Genomic DNA, 15385 nt, shown 5'->3' with positions numbered 1-15385 from the left:
ACCAGAGCACATGTTCAAAAGTTACTCTCTGTGTGATGATCAATTTGATACACATCTTGTTTCTAATTATATTCAATTTTAGGGATTGATTTTTTCCTAGAAATTCTTTTTTAAAAAATTGTAGTTTTGAAAATACAAAGCATTTACATTGTCCAAAAGTGAAAACCAGATAAAAAGTTACATGCAGCCAAGCCCTACTCTTATCCTTCTCTCCTCCATGCCTTACATGTAACCATTTTCATCAGTTTCTGGTTTGCCCTGGGTTTTTTTTTCCATCAAAATAAGCAAATACATGTATGAGAATTTTTCATCCCCCTTCATTTTTAACACAAAATATAAGTAGTATACGATACTGCTACATACACTGGTTTCTTTGCTTCATAATAAATATGAGAAATCCCTCTGTATCATAGAGATCTTCCTTTTTCTTCCTTTAAAAAAAAATGGCTGCGAAGTACTTTATTTCATGATTGATCACAATTTAGTCAACCAATCTCCTATAGACATTTGACTTCTTTCCAATCTTTTGCTATTATAAACTTTGACACAACAAATAACTTTGGGCATTTTTTTTTTTTTTTTTTTTTTTTTTTTTTTTTTTTGTGGAGCTGCTTTTCTGGTCAGGTCCTAGAAGTGGGATTGTGGGTCAAAGGGTATAGACATATGAAGTTTCACCAGACAGAGCCAAGTTCTCCCCCACTGGGTCTGTACCATTCTTTATTCCTACTGGCAACAGAGGCTTCTTTTCCACAGCCCTGCAGCCCTGCCCATGGAATGCTGTCAATCTTTCTTTCTTTCTTTCTTTCTTTTTTTTTTTTTTCCAATTGGCCAGGGGAAAATGATATTTCAGGAGAGCATCACTTTTCAATTTCATCATGAGTTGCTCAACGAGATCACCCCCAGCTTCCACAGGAGGAGGTGAAAGGAAGCACAGAACAATCCAACCCCTCCCTGGAGGTGCTGACAGATGTCTGCACCATGGGCTTTCCCTCCTTTTCCCAGAACAGCCCACAGACTGTTCTAAGACTGGCAAGCAGTGAAGAGCAGAGCTAGAAATCCATACTTGGATCTCTTTACTCCACCTCCGTAGGAAAAGAATGCATGTCACTGCCAGGGCCTCTGCCAGCCCCAACATACTGTAACATTAATTAGGGAGCCCCTCCTTTCCTAAGCCAGGTCTTGTGGCTTCAGAGCATGAACTGGAGTTCAGTTCCCACCTGCCCTCTTCGGCTGAGCCCCCCTGTGTTGTGCTCAGCCTGAATGACTACGTGGCGGCCTGACCCTGATGTTCCATAGGTCCACCTCTCAGATATCCCCACAGGAGAACAGGAGAATTCCTTGTGGGGAAGGAGGGGAAAAAATATAAAAAATCATTGCCTATACTGATATAGCACTTCTCAAGTGAGAAGCACATTCGCACACACAATCTCTCTTAATCCTCACAAGAGCACTGCATGGCGCCCAGGAAGGCATGGTTCCAACGCCACCATTCTCTCTCGCAAGAAAGCTGAGGCCCAACAAGCAAAACAACTTGCCCACATTCACATAGTCAAAACAGACACCAACAGTTCCCAGGTCTTATAATGCCAGGAAGATGTTTTTCCTTTTACCAATGTCTGTCTGTCTGCTTACATGCCTACCTCCCTCTCTCCCTCCCTCCTTACCTCCTTCTACCTTCAGAGCAGAATCCCAATCTTTCCCTTGTCTTTTTCAAGAAAAATGTTTCTTTGAATGCTCAACACATAAAAAGCTATCTTAGTTGAATTTGGAGGAGAGGTCCACATCTCTGTCCTAAGGCCCCTCTCTGTTCCTGTACCAGCCCTTGAGTCCTCTCCGAAGGACCAGAGAAGCTCAAAAACTCTAGACTAGAATTAGCTATTTCCCTATTATTACCATATATTACCTGTGGGGTCTCATGATTCAAAAGCACATAGATTTTTTTTTTCCTCCATAGTGCATATTAGCTCCCCTCACCAAGCATGACCAACATATGGACTTTACATACATACCCATATACTACATATGTGCACACCACACATGCACACACAGATTTGCTCTTGCTTTTCCTCCCAGAAAGCACTTGTTCCATAAAAGGAACCACCCAAATATTCCAAATATTCTCTCTTCCTAGCCTAGGCCTTTGGCTCTCTGCAAGGCAAGTCCATTTTGGCTCCAGGAATAATTGGAATTCCAGAGCTCAGGAGGAGCAAGATAGTTTATAGGAATGATGTCTTCCTCCAGGAAGAGAATTGCAGCTAAAATTCTAGGCAAGTCTGAGAGAATGCTGTGTTCATACTTGGCTAGCTAATGCCCTGGGGAGGAGGGGGGAGGATTGTTACCCAATAGCCCTTTCTACAGTGCACTCTTGGCCAGGTCACCAGGGCACTGCTGAGGACTCTATGGCAGGGCTGCATCCAGGGCAGAGTGTGAACACAGTGTGTGCTGTGTGCTTTGAGGCTCTAAGGAAACCTGGTGCCAGACTGGGTGCATGGCAGGAACCTTGCAGGTGGTCTCTGACACGAGGACTATTCTCTGTGAACACTGGTCCTCCCAAGTCATTCTAAGACTCCTCAAGATGACAACCCCCAGCTCTAGAATGTGTCAAACCCTATATGCCATGACTTCAGCCTCAAATCCAAACCCTATCCTGACCTGTACAGGGTGAAAGGGCCATTGACTCTCCTTCCAGCCTCCCCTCCACATAAGGGGAGACCCCTGGCAGCTCTCTCATTGTTACCTACAAAGGGGACAGTGGGGAAAAACAGTTTTCCCAGGAAAACTGGCCTGAGGGACAACAGCAAAGCATGGCTCTATTTCTGCCTTTTTGTGATATTTCGCCTTCATTTTTCCAGAAATTTCTCAAAACTTGCGTGATGAGTTTAAGGCTTACTGACAGCAAAAAATCGTATCATTATCATCACCATCTCAACTAAAACCCTGGTTGACTTGTGTCAGAAGTAAAAGAAAGTGGGTTTAGGAATAAGCCGAGAATGAATTCCTACATGTTGCAATTTTTCAGAACCTTAAAGAAAACAGATCTATGTTCCTTTCAACAGCCTTATACAAGGAATGTAGGCAAGAACTTCACTCAAGAGAGAAAGAAGGGGGCCAACAAAGAAAAAGACCAAAATCTCTTTGAACAAATGGCAAAGGACAGGCACCCTGCAGGGATTGAGGGATTTACTTTTTTTTTTTTCTCTAAGATTTTATTTATTTATTCCTGAAAGACACAAAGAGAGAGGCAGAGACATAGGCAGAAGGAGAAGCAGGCTCCCCGCAGAAAGCCCAATGCAGGGCTTGATCCCAAAACCCCAGGATCATGGCCTGAGCTGAAGGCAGCCGCTCAACCACTGAGCCACCCAGGTGCCCCAAGGGACTTACATTTTAACAGATAAAGGGAAAAAAGGAAAAATGCACGATGTGCTGGTTTAGAGAGAAAATTCAGTCCCAAGTTAGAGCGTGTAGGAGAGAAGAATGGGCTAGAAGAGAAATGCTGAGCTTCCCCAGGCTTGGTCACCTGGTTGGCGGGGATGCAGAGAAATGCAGCAGGAAAGGGGATGCACAGGAAGCAGGAAGCTATCAGTTGCAGGAGAGGTGGGAGGTGACCCTGAGGGTCAGCTGAGTAAGGAGCCAAACCTAGAGCAGTTGGTTGGTGAACATCAAGAAGCAGAAAAGAGTACATGGGAAATCTGGGCACAAGCCAGGAATGGATTTTTCTAAAAGAGACATACCAGGAACAATTTTTTTATTTTTATTTTTTTTAAAGAATAAGCCATAGTTCACCATAGGCTCAGGTGGAGTAGAAAGACAAGCCTGCCTCAAGAATGAGATTCACTCTGGAATGATGGAGAGAGAGAGAGAGGAGCCAATGGCATACTTGGGGCAAAGAAAAAGCAGAAAACATTTTTACAGCTGAGATTTGGGTCAGGTGATCCCTGCTGCACAGGGCTCTGCCTGAGGGGACCTGAGGCCTGTTGGGAACAGGTACCCAGCAAGGGGCAGAGGTGTTGACCTTACAAAGCACGATCAAGAAGGAAAGAAAGCAGTGCTCTTGGGGCGGAGATAGGGCTGGACTGCCTGGTACAAGAAAGTTACTTACAGAATACAGTGAAATGGAAATTTGAGGTGGGGGCAGCCGCCAGGCTGGAGGCACTGTGCAGTGAGCTTACCCAAGATTTAAGGAATTCTGTATAAGGAGATGAGCCCAAGAGGATAGAACCAGCAAAGATTTCAGACCATGGTTCTGTTCATTTACAATGAACACAAGGTAGCAGGTGTGCTAAGGAGTTGGGAGAAATGAACAAAACTTTGGATTGGGCTGTGCAGGGTTGTCAAGAGAAGCTCAGGGAATGATGTATGACACTTGCATCAGGGAGGTTGATGGAAGATACCTCATGCTTTCTGGCCTCCTGCACATGCTGTTTCCTTAGTCTGGAATGACCTTTCCCTAGTTTTTCTGGCTCATACTTTTTAAGCCTCAGCTTGGGCATTTCCTTCTCCAGGAAGACTTCTCTGGCTTTACTACTCCTCCCTACCCCATCCAAGTGGGCCAGAGGTTCCCACACCACCCAGTACTTACTCTGTTTTTGTTTCTTTGGTTTTTAAAAGATTTTATTTATTTATTCATGAGAGACACACACACACAGAGAGAGGCAGAGACAGAGGCAGAGGGAGAAGCAGGCTCCACGCAGGGAGTCCGATGTGGGACTCAATTCCACGACCGCGGGTTCACGACCCAAGCCAAAGACAGACGCTCAACCGCTGAGCCAGCCAGATGTCCCCCCCAGTACTTACTCTGTTGTCTGCTAAACTGGCTCCCTACTAGTCATGGCTGTCTTCTATTCCTCTTGTATTTCTAGGCCCTAGTCCATTACCCAGCACGGTGTAGGGCTCAGTGAAGCCTGCTCATTGTGAGGACAAGAAATGCACAAGTAAGAGTTTGGAACAGGGAAGTTCTGGGGCTTTCTGGTTCTAAGTGCCCAAAATCCTAGAGCAAACTCCAAAACAGAAGCTCCGCAGGACATTAGGAGGACACCGGGCACCACAATCAGCCAAATCCTGCTCTTTAAACCCGGTTCAAAGCCAGAGTGCCAAGGGCTATGGGGGTCTGTGGCATTGACTGCTTGGGGCTGACAGAGTTGGTTCTTCCACTCTAGAGCTAGACCTTGGATGGAATCAAGGAAAATAGTGAAGGGGTGAGTTTCCTCAGGAGACTGCCACTCCAGAGGAAGCAGGGTAATAGGGAGGGAGAATTTCAGGGCTGGAACAGGGGGAGAGACCTGCTCAGAGCACAGGAAGCAGGGGCAAACCAAATACCGTCCAAGACTGTTAGGAAGATCACAGAGAAGGAGGGGTAAGAATGTGCTTTGTAAATTGGGATATGATATACTACAGGGAAATGGGCTTAGATTGGAGTCCTCAGACTATTTTTCTTTTTCTTTTCTTTTTTTTTTTTTTTGCCAAAATACTGCATTAAAAAAACAATAAGAATTAGGATATTCTAAAAGCCGCCCAGTGTGATCTGTATTCTTCCAACTTTTCTAAAACATAGCAGCATTTATAGACTCACATTGTAATTTCAAGTGCTTTACTCAGCCCTCTTTCCCAGAAACTACTATACGTCGCTAGAGAGAGTTGCCCATGTGTGCTAGTAAATGCTTAACAGCTAACTCTTTAGATGGAAAAAGGCAAAGAAAAGATGTTGGCATTTGCCAATTTCTGTGGTGTAAATACTCCTGCCTTGGCTGATTTCAAGCTATCAAGGGGCAGGCACTGAATCCAGTTGGAAAAAGATGTGGATACAAGCCAGCTCCATCACGCCGCTGGCTCTAAGACATACATCAACATCCATCCTGGCTTCCTATGTACACAAGCTGGAGATGGTGACTCTGCACCTACCTCTCTCAAAGGAATTTTTTATGTCATTGACTTCGACCTGAGATCCTGGCACTCGGAAGATCCCTTGCTGTTGGAGTCCTAAAAGAAACAAACAAAGAGAAAATGCCATAATGCCTGGAGCTCATCTGACCACTGGGCACATCGATGACCCTCCCCACTGCCTGTCTCTTTCTCCCACCACTCTTTACAGGAGTCATTCCCAATAAAGATCTCCTGGCAGAAGCCCAAAAGTAGCCTTTGCAATGAATTTCAGCTGGCCCCAATACTCTGAGACATCCTGCTTTATGTGTCTGTGACTTCTTGTTGGGGTTTGAAGGAAAAGGCCACGAGAGGTTTATATCAACATGGAACCAGTGAATAACTTCCAATTTGGCCAAGATGCACTTTGCCTACCAAGTTCACCAGGTACACTGGCACCAAGTAGCTTGGCCTGAGTTTACAAATGCCATTTCAGTCTAACAGCCATAGAGTTTTTGAGCAAGAATGATCAATACCATACACTCAACCATTCCCACCCCCTACCTATACAGATATTTTCTTCCTTTCAGGAAAGCTTGAGTCTAGAGCTTGTGGGTCAAGGGGCTTGGGGACATTAAATTATTAAGGAAAAGAAATCTTTGTGTGTCATGTGTGTGTGTTTCTACAAAGCCATAATAAGGAGGAGACCCTGATACCTGACATAACAGTAACAACACAGGATTGGAAGCTACAGGACTGAACAGTAACCTATAGAATTAAAGGAATTAAAGGGGCTATCCCATCTTGAATGGGAATTCATGGGCATGGGGTGACTGATCTTTCCCCTCGCATTCAGTTTTTCTATATAAAACAACTCTCCAAAAATATAAAATAAAAATAAAATAAAATAACTCTCACATTATAATTTAGAAAAGTGTTTACTTCTAAATGGCTTTATTCCTAGTTTGGTTTGTACATAGTATGTGCTTTAAAAAAGCTTTTTTATGTCTTTCCCTAAGCAATATTGAATCTCTACCACCTGTGTCTTTTATCCCATCCTCCTAGCTCATTCCCATCAAGTCATACTTCCCTTCCTTCCCATATTAGACCTTTACACTTGCCGTGTAACGGCTGGCTTCTTCCACTCAGATGTCACCCCCACAGAGCTGTCTTTCCTTACCACCTTAGCCAAAACAGCCCTACTACCCTCCAGCCATTCTTTATCCCCTTTTCATTCAGTTTCTTGGCATTATCACTACCTGAAATTTTATTATTTCTCTGTTTAATTTCCTTGCCTTTCTAATTGGTAATGTAAGCTGCCTAGGGCCCGTACCTTACTGTCTTATTCATGCTTATACTCTCATTGTCAGAACAGTGCCTGCTATGCACTCTGAAAATACATTTTTGGAGGAGTGAATGAATGAATAGATGGAAGCACAAAGGAAGTTCTGGGATACCAAGGTTAGCAAATCCCAGACACTCTTATTTCCTTAATGGAACTTAGTAGAGTCAGTGAACTGACTGATTGCCCAGCTACATTCAGTATGCAAAACACAGACCTCTAAGGTCAGCTGGGAGACACGAAGGAACTGAAATGGTTCTCCTATCCAGGCCCTCCCTGATCCTTGTTTTTTTCAGTTTCTGGGTCTTCTCACCACCACCTTCATCCCCAGACATACAAGGCTCAAAAGAGCACTCAGCATAGCAGCTGTGCCAAGAAGTGTTTTCTCTCTAGGAAGCAGGGGAGTAACAGGAAATCTTCCAAGATGAATTAAAATCTCATTTCCTATGAGAACAGCCCAGCACCTGTTCTGGAGAAAGCTGAAAACACTGCCCCAAGATTGAGCTTACCATATAAATTGATGTACCGGATGCAGCTCTCGACTACAAGCGGTATAGCTTGTCCTGAATCCTTAAGGAAAAAAAAATTGTGAGTTGTACTGGGCTTGGCAACCAACACAGGAAAAAAGACATTGCAAACACAGATAATAAACTCAAGCCAGAATATTAGTACCATCAGATTAGTAGGAAAATAAGCAAGGAACTGCTAATCCTAAAGTCTCCACAAACAGGTAAAATAGAAAACCTTCAGTTATGTGCAGAAAAAGGCATAGCTACGATAATTTTCAAGAAATGCTCTGTCTTCTTACTTAGCTAGGAAGAAATCAGGGCTCAGAAGGCTTGACAGGCACATCTGGGAGGGGGAGGAAGCCACTGCCCAGGGAGGGGCTGGCGTTGGCTCCTGAAGAACGCTCTGCCTTCCTCTCCACTCTGCCCCCGCTCAACCCTATCCTCTCAGTGCTCAAGGATAAAAAGGCAGGATCAAGGCCTCCTTCTAGCACTGTAGTACCTGATGCTTGAAATAAGAACACACTATGGGAAGCAAGGATGGCCCCAAGGGTCCTTTTGAGCTCTGAGAAAGGGGGCCGAGTCTCCTCATGGGGTTACAACCTAAACATCCAGGCAGATACTTTGTTTAACAATAAATGTGTTACAAGGGAAAGTACTAGGAACAGCTAATGTGAGCCACTGACCATTGAATGGCCAACTTAGTCAAAATTGCTGAATAAGATGCAATTCTAAACATACACATGGGGGGGGGCAGGGGATGAGTGTATTTTCAATTACATTTTCCTAGATGGGCCTGTGGCCATTAAGAGTTGGGCAAGGGCTAGTTTTCTCTTGGATTCCGTGATTGGTTGACCTATTCTTCCGGGTCACTTAAAGAGCCCAAAATCTTTCTTAAACTTTCTTTAAAAGGGGCCAAATTAAATTACTAACCTCCTCAGGCGAGGAAACAGCAAGGCACACGTAGTATGTTCTTGCAAAAGGACAGAAAAAAAAAAAACAACCCACGAATTTCGGTGCCTTTGCAGTTCCTCCACACCCCACCTGTGAACTCTCTCCTTGGTTAATGACAGTCAGGGGGAGAGGAGGATAAAATGGACCCTGAGGCGACACACGAGGTGGGTCCTGTTCTAGAAGTCAGTACTACAGACAGGTTCCATCCAGCTGAATGGGGCTAACGGACCTTTCTAGTAAATACCTGGTTCCTGGTTCGAGCATTTCTTCTTCCTCTGATAACAAAAAATAAACAGGCAGCAGAGCAGGAGAAAAAGAAAAGATTACGCAGGAGTAAGATCAGTTAGAGTAAGCAGATCCTTCAGAGTCCGTGAACGCGGAAATGCAATGGCAGCCAGCAACGGTCCTGGGGGGACTGCCAACCAGCCTGCTGGTGGGGAGGGCCACCCCTGCCCTCAGGGCCACCTAAGAGTCTGCACCCTGCCCCTGGCCAGCCTGCTGGTGGGCCTGCCATGGATACTGGGTGGCAAAGGGGCCTCTATCAATCCTTGTCAAGCACAGGGATGGTGTGTACTGAGCACCTTCCTGATCCCACCTTTAGCTTCTCCTTGACACAGGGGCTGTTCATTCACCAATGGGCAGGGGCCTACCTAAGACCCCCTAAGGTTAGCACAGCTATCCACAAGAAGGAGGGACACACACCTTCAGGCATCTACTGTGACACTGTCCCTGGAAGTCAATTCAGGAAACCTCACTCTTAGTACAAAGCTGATTTCACCAAGATTGTGTCTATTGGGTGCCCTCTGGATACAATCTGACAGGGATCTCCCTGCTTCCAAATTCAAACAGCTTCCCATGCTTTCCTACCAAACACCCCGGGTAGCTTTTCCTGGGTCTCCATTGGCTCTGCTCTCCTTCTTACTCTCAGTGAGAACACTTCAGGGAACCCCAAAGCTGAGAAAGGCCTGGGAGGAGGGAGGACAGTAGAGCCAAAACGCTTTTAGGATCTTGCAGGTAGAACTGGAGCCTTTACTTTCACTAAAGCCAACGAAGCTACCCATTTTCAGGGGAGCCCTGTGTGTTCTTTCTCCCACATGTGCAGCAGGTCAGGCTCTGGGGTGGGAGCTACATATCATCCAGGCTCCTTGAGAGGCTGACCTGAGAAAGTGAGGGTGTGTACCTTCTGGCTGGTGTCATCTGTCCAGTCCCCATCATCTCCACAACTGGAATTAATATGTTGGCTAAACCTACCTGAATCCTAGAACTGAACAAAGAGTCTATCAGATGAGACTCTATGAGCAATCTCCTAAAAGCTAGTGACCACAGTAATGGCCAGCATTTCCATAGTACTTACTCTATGCCAGGAGCACTCTAGAAACATGGCACATATTAGCTCATTTGATCTCGTCACACACTCATAAGGAAGGTAATCAATATTCTCATCTTACAGAAACACGGTGGGGAATTCTCACTCCCAAAATTTATGATAACATTTAAATGGACTTTAAAATTTAAAAGAAAAATTGCGTTTTCTTCTGAGAAGGAAAAAAAAATCAAGGATTCTGAAAAAGGCCAATTCCAAGTATTCTAGAAATCCATCAACATATCCGTCATTCTTAAGTTGGGGATGTTCTCCTGGCCCACTAAACGCTCATAATCACAGAGTTCCAGCAACGTCATTTTACTGAAAAGCCGTTCACAGGTTTGACATTTCAAAGCTGGGCATTCTCCTTTCATGCAGAGTCTTCAAGAGAAAATTCAATTCCATTCCCAAACGTTGAAGGATTGAATATATTATATGACTGCCTTTCCACTGTCTCTGGAAGCTAACCATCCTTGAGGGTGAGACCCTGCTACGCGCGAGTTACACTCTTCTCGTGGAAGAGTTTGTTGAACTGCCCTGACGGTATGTGGTAAAAGTGCAGTGTGACCATAAAGAAATGCACTTGTGTTTAACAGATACACCATTTTTCTTTTGATTTTTTTAGTCAAATAAGTGTTTATCCTTTCACCTAGTCCCTTGAGGGTACTAAGTGTGCACTTACTCCAACCACATGACCCGTGCTAAGTGGCTTTTGAGAGCCAGTCAGCCAGCACCCCCGTAGCATATGCCTCTGGCCATTCTGTCCCTTCAGTGGTGTTGCAAAGCTGAAGTGAATGACCTTTTTCCTTCCAATGGCCAGGATGCCCATTCTAATATGAGGTTTTGGCACCACTGACCAGGGCCACGCATCAGGCTCTAAGGAAGACTGACCAAGGGCACCAATGATGATATATTTAGAATAAGAATGTGGCTTCCCAAGTGACTACCTCCTCCAAGGGGCAAACATGGTTGAAGCTGTGACGTGTTTATCAAGGGCGATAAAGTCAGACTTTCTGACAGTCACACATTCTATGTAGGAGCTCTCTAATAAAAGACTGTTTCATTAAGCAGAACACCTAATTCTCAAGTCCCGTTGGGTAAGAGTCAGTTCCTTCCAAGTGCCCTGATGGATCATCTGTCTCCAAAGAGCTGAGCAAATTCAGGAAGGCATGTCTGTCTCTGAGCCTTCATTCACTGTTTCTCCTTTCAGGGACTCCTGTCCTGCTCCTTCCCCTCTACTCTGTTCCCATCCTTCCCTCAAAGCCTCACCAGCAGCCTCCTGTGCTCTGGGGCTCCTGGCTCTTCTTGCTCTGAGCACTCACTGCACCTGCTTCCATGCGGAGTTCACAGTGTGCTCGTCCCGGATAGCCTATTCTTTCAGTTTTCTGTGCTGAAAACCTCCTAAGCATAAGCTACACTCCTTGGGAGCAAGGAGAATAGCCAATGTGCACCTCAGTCCCCTCTCAGCTACGGAGAGTGGCTTTTCCCAGGACAAGGGGGAATGAGAAGAAGCCTTGGTGGCAACAGAAGGGGAAGAAAAGGAAAGAAGGACTCTTGACTCAGTTGTATCTTCCCATGACCTATTGGAATGCAAATTGCTCCCTGGGGGTCCCCTCCAAACAGTACCTCTTTCCTGATGCACCCAGTGGTACCCCTCCTTCTGGGATCCTCTGTGCCTCACTCCTCTGAGGTGGCCTAAAGCAGCTCTTGCTGGTGCCCACCCCTGGATGGTCCTGACTGGTGCCCTACTGTTCCACCACCCCCTGCCCCTCCTGTCCCTTCCCCAGACCTCAGCCCGCAGGCAGAGACAGCTGTGCAGCCCCAGCTGCTGGCCCTGCCCACAGTCCCATGCATGCCCTCTGCCCTCCCTCACCCCCATCCTGCAATTCCTGTGAACAGTGTGTCAGGACAGAGGAGCGAGTGTCTGGGAGGGGCAGCCTCCACGACTCCAAAATCGCCAGTAAAGTCCAAGAGCATTTACTTTCCTCCTGACTGACACCAGTTATCCTTTCTGCAGAAAGTGTCTTCACTGGAAAATGGAGGGCTCTCAAATAACTGGCAGAGACCTCCCCCCCTGTTCCCCCTGACTCATGTTCCTCAAGCATCTCCCCCACTTGTCACCTTTTGCAACTCTATGGCCAGCTTCAGTTGCCTTGGGTCGTTCATTCTATCTGGGATGCCTCGATCCTGTGCCCTTAGCGTCCAGGAGACAAGAGAAACTTCCTGGGCTGAAACACTTTCATTTTTAGTTTAGGATGTACAGGGTTAATCTGGAATTCTTAAGGGACTACCTCTGCTCTTCTCTTTCCTCTCAAAATGCTTAACAAGAAGCAAAATAAGGTAGGAGAGTTTTCTCTCAAAAAAATTTTATGTGTTTCCTTTGCCGGTATATTCTCAACCAAAAAATACTTGTATAAAAACACACTGCTACCCAAGAGATTTTCTTTGTGTTGCTTCCAACCAATCTCTTGGGAGGTGTGGATGTGAAGCGAGGTAAGGTGGTTTCTCTAAGTGTCCCTGGGCCTAGCTAGGACCACAGTCACTGAAGCAGGAGAGCATGGCTGGTGGGGGGACCACTGCGCTGGCATCTCAATCCCACCTGGACTCCTTGGGCTGCATTGTGATCTTATCCCTCCCCTGGGGCTGAGGATCACAGGAAAGCACTTAGGATCAACTGGTCAGAGACAAAAGCAGCTCTGCCTTTCAGAAGCCCTCACTTAAAGCTAAGAGCAGGCTGCAGTGAGGAACTAGCTTGCCCCAGGGCCTGGCCCAGGGCACAATTGAAAGGTCCGGTTGGTTCAGGGCAGGGCTGTTGGCCGAGGGGAGGAGGTGGAGAAAGGCTGCCATTACATTGGGTGCATTCGCGGACTCCGTGGCTCCCCAGCAAGTACCTTAATAAACGCTTCCATACAGCCGTTAAATAGTTTATGGCTACACACTGAGAGAGGCCTAGGTCTCCTCATTTTCTGTGGTTTAGGGGGAAGACAGGGGGGCCTAGGGAAAACGGAACAAAAGAAATCAAGAAAGCAACCAACGCAAACATACAACTGGGAAAGACGCTCTTAAAACCCATGACTGGAGGAGAACACAAAATGCAAATGGAAACCCCTGAGCCCCCAGCACATTGGTGTCCAATGCTCCATCTGAAGGCCTTTGGATGTTTACAGGGATCTTAATTTACCCACAATGTCAGGCAGGAGCAACGCTCGTGTAACACAAATGCATTCTAGATCACAAGAGGGAAATAGTATGTATCCAGGAAACCACTGCAACTCCAATCAGAGGCTGTCATCCCGCAAAGCTGACCAGATGGAGGAGGAACCAGGGGAGAGAGGTGTAATCTGCAGCCTGAGAAAGCAAGAGACTTTCAATGATGATTGGAAGGGTTAATTTTCATTACTTGGCTTAAATTCATCACCAAGTCTCAGCTCCCAATGTACCGTGGTACTGATCTTTCTAATGCCTCTCGGCATTTCTAATGCACTTGACTAATCTTTATTTCATTGATCTAAGAGCCAGGCAATTATTATTCTCATTTTAGAGATGAAGAAATTGATTCCTGGAGGGAGGTTACAGCTTTTTTGGGGTCCCCAGGTGACCTGGGGGTGATGATTATATCCTGTGCTTTAGTCAAGTACACTTTTGATTAAGGCACTTTCAAATCTATCATTACACTTAATGTCAGCTCACTCCTGTATGGACACCCCCATTTTACAGAGGCAGACGCTGAGGCCTAAAGAGGGGAGCTGGCAGTGTCAGGCCCCAAACTCAGGCCTCATTGGCTCCAATGCCAAGATTTTTCCCACCAGACCAGTCATGGAGCCTGAGACCACTTGCTCACTTCCAGCCAAGGACTCATTCCATCCCATTAACCCTTGCCAGTGGAGGACCTGTTGGGTCAGGTTGAAAGTGTCTTGCTTTACTTGAGGATCTCCATTCCCTGGGCTCCACTCTTGGCTCCAGGGAGGGGAAACCATACCACAGTTCATCAGGAACAGTCAAACAGCCACAAACACTGGACCAGTTTCGAGTTGCTCACCATGCATATACCTGTGTTGGCTTATTTGCTCATCTTTCGCCACCCAAGTTGGCCTGACTCAATGCTGCCAGCCTTCCAGGGCAAAGGGCTTTCTGAGGTTAGGAGGAGGCCCCCTAACTGGGAGAGGCAGTTCATTTTCAAATGGCTTGGTTCACAATTTGGGGAGCAACAAGTGGGGACCCAGCCTGGCACAGATAATGTCCACACGTGACAAGCAAAGACCTGGTCCCCCAAGTCTTGACTGATTTCTGTGAATGGGCAAGAAATCTCATGGATTGTGGAGCCAATCAAGGTGAAGGAGATTCATGCTGCCTCTGCTCACTGGCTTTGTTGTGTGTCTTCTTCAGTGGCCCAGCCATCTAGGGAAATCTCATCAGCTTCTCCTACATGTTTGAGTATTGAGCAAATGCTGCTAGCTCCAGGACATGCATGGGCAAAGACACAGCTGAATCCAAATATCATGCCACCCAAACATTGGAACCAAAATAACAGCACAGACCAAAATTTTAAAAAGAAACAACAGGCAAGACCATTTCGAGCCCATCTTGGATCTATGTCAATTTGGTTAGCTAAGTCCTTTGTCATTTCTTTGCCATCGGTTACCGATATTTTGAGGATGTGGGTATGTAGGGGTTGTATTTTTTACAGTGGATCTGCTTTTGAGTTTCCAAATGCCAAGAGAGAGTGTGAAGAAAAGAAAAAGATGTGACACAAGGCCACAGGTTTTAAGTCTTAGGATTAGGAATAAATTGAGGACAGCAAATGTGCCGTCTTGTCTCCCTCAGGTTTAGGGTTTCTATTTGTGAACATTCTCAGATGGTTTCCTTATCTCACACTACATGATACCCTCACAATGACCCTGTGAGGTAGGCGAGACTTATTAAGTCTACTTTAAACATAAGGCAAATGAGCCCATGAGAGATTAAGAAACTTTCCAAGAGTCACACCATAACATGTAATTGCAGCTGAGAGCTGAATTCAGCTCTTCCTCCTTAAGATTCTGGTGTGAATGTGAAATTGGGAAGTTGATTTTATCACAGAACATCCAGCAGTTGCTTTAAGTTACCTGTTAAACTCCCCTGGCCAGCAAAAGTAGAGATTATTAACGCAGGTGTTGGACACCCAATAAAAAAAAAAAAAAAAAAAAAAAAAAACAAAAACAAAAAACAAACAAAAAACCTAGGGTGCCCAGCTGGAGGGTTTTCTTAAAATAAGTCTTCAGGAATTTTTTTTTCTTTAAGTTTACAAAATGGAATGAAGAGGGAAAAGGATACTTTTCCCATTTCTCCTGTTCAATCCAGAAAGCAAAGACTATTCAAATCACA

At 45.6% G+C, this 15385-nt stretch overlaps 1 protein-coding gene across 2 annotated transcripts in view; it reads right to left on the bottom strand.

The window, feature by feature from the left end:
• Positions 1–15385, bottom strand: part of SRGAP3 (SLIT-ROBO Rho GTPase activating protein 3) — a 249479-nt gene that overhangs the window by 29506 nt on the left and 204588 nt on the right. For both annotated transcript variants that reach the window (XM_055344234.1, XM_055344236.1), the window contains exons 12-14: positions 12913–13015; positions 7708–7768; positions 5899–5976 (exon numbers count right to left, since the gene is read on the bottom strand). In XM_055344234.1, coding sequence (XP_055200209.1) covers positions 5899–5976; positions 7708–7768; positions 12913–13015 — 242 coding nt within the window. The remainder of the gene's footprint in view (positions 1–5898; positions 5977–7707; positions 7769–12912; positions 13016–15385) is intronic.

The sequence above is a fragment of the Nyctereutes procyonoides genome, unplaced genomic scaffold (genome assembly GCF_905146905.1).
Source record: "Nyctereutes procyonoides isolate TBG_1078 unplaced genomic scaffold, NYPRO_anot_genome, whole genome shotgun sequence".
NCBI lineage: Eukaryota > Metazoa > Chordata > Mammalia > Carnivora > Canidae > Nyctereutes > Nyctereutes procyonoides.
Note: the sequence above shows the minus strand (reverse complement) of the source record. Positions and strands in the feature narration are given on the sequence as shown.